Consider the following 2,276-nt stretch of genomic DNA (forward strand, 5'->3'; position numbering starts at 1 on the left):
ACTATGAAGCTTGATTTTTTTTTAAATGCATTTATACTAGTTTTATCCTCTGATGACTCCCAGAGAATAAGATCATATTCAGGGACAAGCCATGATTGTCAGTTTATGGGAGTCTCAGGTCCTGAGATCTGTATCTGAACCTAACATCTTTTGGTTTTCATGAAACCAGAACAGTATCTCTGGTTTCATGAGCACAAAACACTGATTAGCTCGGATTAATGAAGAGAAAATATGGGTATAGTTCTACTTTCTCAAATGCTAAGACTAATTCACAGTTTTGCAAACTCTAAGCCCAAACCCTCTCCAGCTCTCTTTGTGGTTGCTATTCCTGAAGGTTTGCAGATAAAGAGTAATAGCCTTCTTCAACCTAGGGGGTTAAATAAAACAAGAGTAAAATTAATCATTATCAAAATTAAACATAAAGGAGAGGGAAGGGTGAAATTAAATATTTGAGTGGGGTTATCTAGGTCAGAGCTGGGTATGTTACCAAATCCCCATTTCCTCCCTCTACTATGCCTTGTCAAACATACAACATTTGCTCCAGCAAAAAAAGATTTAACTGAATGCATTTGTCCTAACAAATCAATTAAAATTAAGCATCTGATTTTTGTAAAGCTTTAAGAAGATTTCTGCCAACATGACATCTGAACGCACCAGCAATTTTACTGCTCTGCCAGGCCACACAGACCCATTGGGAAGATGCAAGGACGAAGATTTCTTACAGGTGAAAACCTATCTCTCCGTCCTTTATGGCATAATTTTCCTGGTGTGCTTCCCGGGGAACGTAGTGACAATTTTTGTTTACTTTGTCAAGATGAGGCCCTGGAAAAGCAGCACCATCCTTATGTTAAACCTGGCTATCACTGACCTACTATATATAGCCACACTTCCTTTCTTTATACACTACTCTGCTAATGGAAATAACTGGATTTTTGGAAACTTCATGTGCAAGTTTATTCACTTCTGTTTCTACTTCAACATGTACAGTGGTATTATCTTCCTTTGCTGTTTCAGCGTCTTCCGCTTTTTTGTAGTTGTTCACCCAGTTAAATGCTTTTTTGTTCAAAAACGGAGATGGGTGGTGGTGACTTGTGTAGTCATTTGGATGATTTCCCTGGTGGCCATCAGCCCCTTGGGCATATTGATTGCCACAAGGCATATGCAGAATAGGACTATCTGCCCGGACCTGGCAGCTGCTGCGGACCTTGACACTAGTCGGTGGTATAACTGGCTGTTGACGGTATTTGCCTTCTTCTTGCCCTTGCTGACAGTGACTCTCTGCTACATGCTCATTATTTACACCTTGGCTACCGGGCCCCACACACAGGCTTGCTACAAACAAAAGGCTCGCAGACTGGCTGTCGTCCTCTTGGTGGTCTTCTATGTGTGCTTCCTCCCCTTCCACGTCTTTCAAGGCATTCGGCTGGAGCTCCGAGTACGACCGGTTAGCTGCCACTTGAAGAACACAATCCTTTTTATGTTTATTATAGCTAAACCTTTAGCAGCATTAAATACTTTTGGAAACTTACTGCTCTATGTAGTGACAGGAGATAAGTTCCAGCAGGCAATTTTCTCACTCCTCAAGTTTGGACAAACAAGAACTTAAAGTGGAAGAGATTGATGCCATTAAAGAGTTATGGAGGAAGGGTCCAAACCTGCCCTCAACCAGCCAGGCACAACCTCCCTGCCATCAGAGTACTCAGGTTAACGCTGCCAACACCAAAGGAGAGTTAATCTGTTTGTGTTTTGAGTTACAAATTGATCATGAAAAGATAAAACATAGAATTTTAAATAAAAAGCTTTAAATAAAATGCTAAAATATTAAATGTGAAACTTCTCAGAAATTTCTCTGTATTTGCTTTCTGAATCTTTGATACTTCTTTCAGAGAATGGCTAACAGTTCCAGAAAAAAATAATTGTGTATTAGTGGCAGATACAGATTCAGGGTGGGAACAACTCGATTTAATTTTAGTAACTTGGAAGTTAAGTCCCTAGACTAATCTAGGTGCCTGCCTTTGACTTGCTTCCTAAGCAATGGAGAGGGGTAAGACCCTCCAGAGGGCAATTCATCACAACTGTTTTAGACCTGTAGGAGGTTCACGTCACCTCCCTGGAGGCATTGACAAGGTAGGTGTATGTATATAAGTTAATCACCCTGTTCTCCCTTCATAATTTCCCATCATAGTGGAGAGAAATCAGCAGTTTTAGAGTGTGATTCACCTAATTAGCCTTGATGCCTGCATTTGGACAAGGTGAATCATGGCCCAGAAATGCCT

The 2,276-nt window shown here is 40.7% G+C and overlaps 1 protein-coding gene across 1 annotated transcript; it reads left to right on the forward strand.

The window, feature by feature from the left end:
• Positions 1 to 471: 471 nt before the first annotated feature.
• LOC101911401 (2-oxoglutarate receptor 1) lies at positions 472 to 1,678 on the forward strand. Its single transcript, XM_005238561.4, has one exon. It carries the CDS (start codon positions 638 to 640, stop codon positions 1,604 to 1,606), a length of 969 nt encoding a protein of 322 aa, XP_005238618.4. The 5' UTR covers positions 472 to 637; the 3' UTR covers positions 1,607 to 1,678.
• The last annotated feature ends 598 nt before the right edge of the window (positions 1,679 to 2,276 follow it).

This window comes from Falco peregrinus, chromosome 4 (assembly GCF_023634155.1).
Source record: "Falco peregrinus isolate bFalPer1 chromosome 4, bFalPer1.pri, whole genome shotgun sequence".
Taxonomy (NCBI): Eukaryota; Metazoa; Chordata; class Aves; order Falconiformes; family Falconidae; genus Falco; species Falco peregrinus.

Excerpts from the sequence above, each read along its gene's own strand:
- LOC101911401 (XM_005238561.4), top strand. The coding sequence starts at position 638 with ATGACATCTGAACGCACCAGCAATTTTACTGCTCTGCCAGGCCACACA.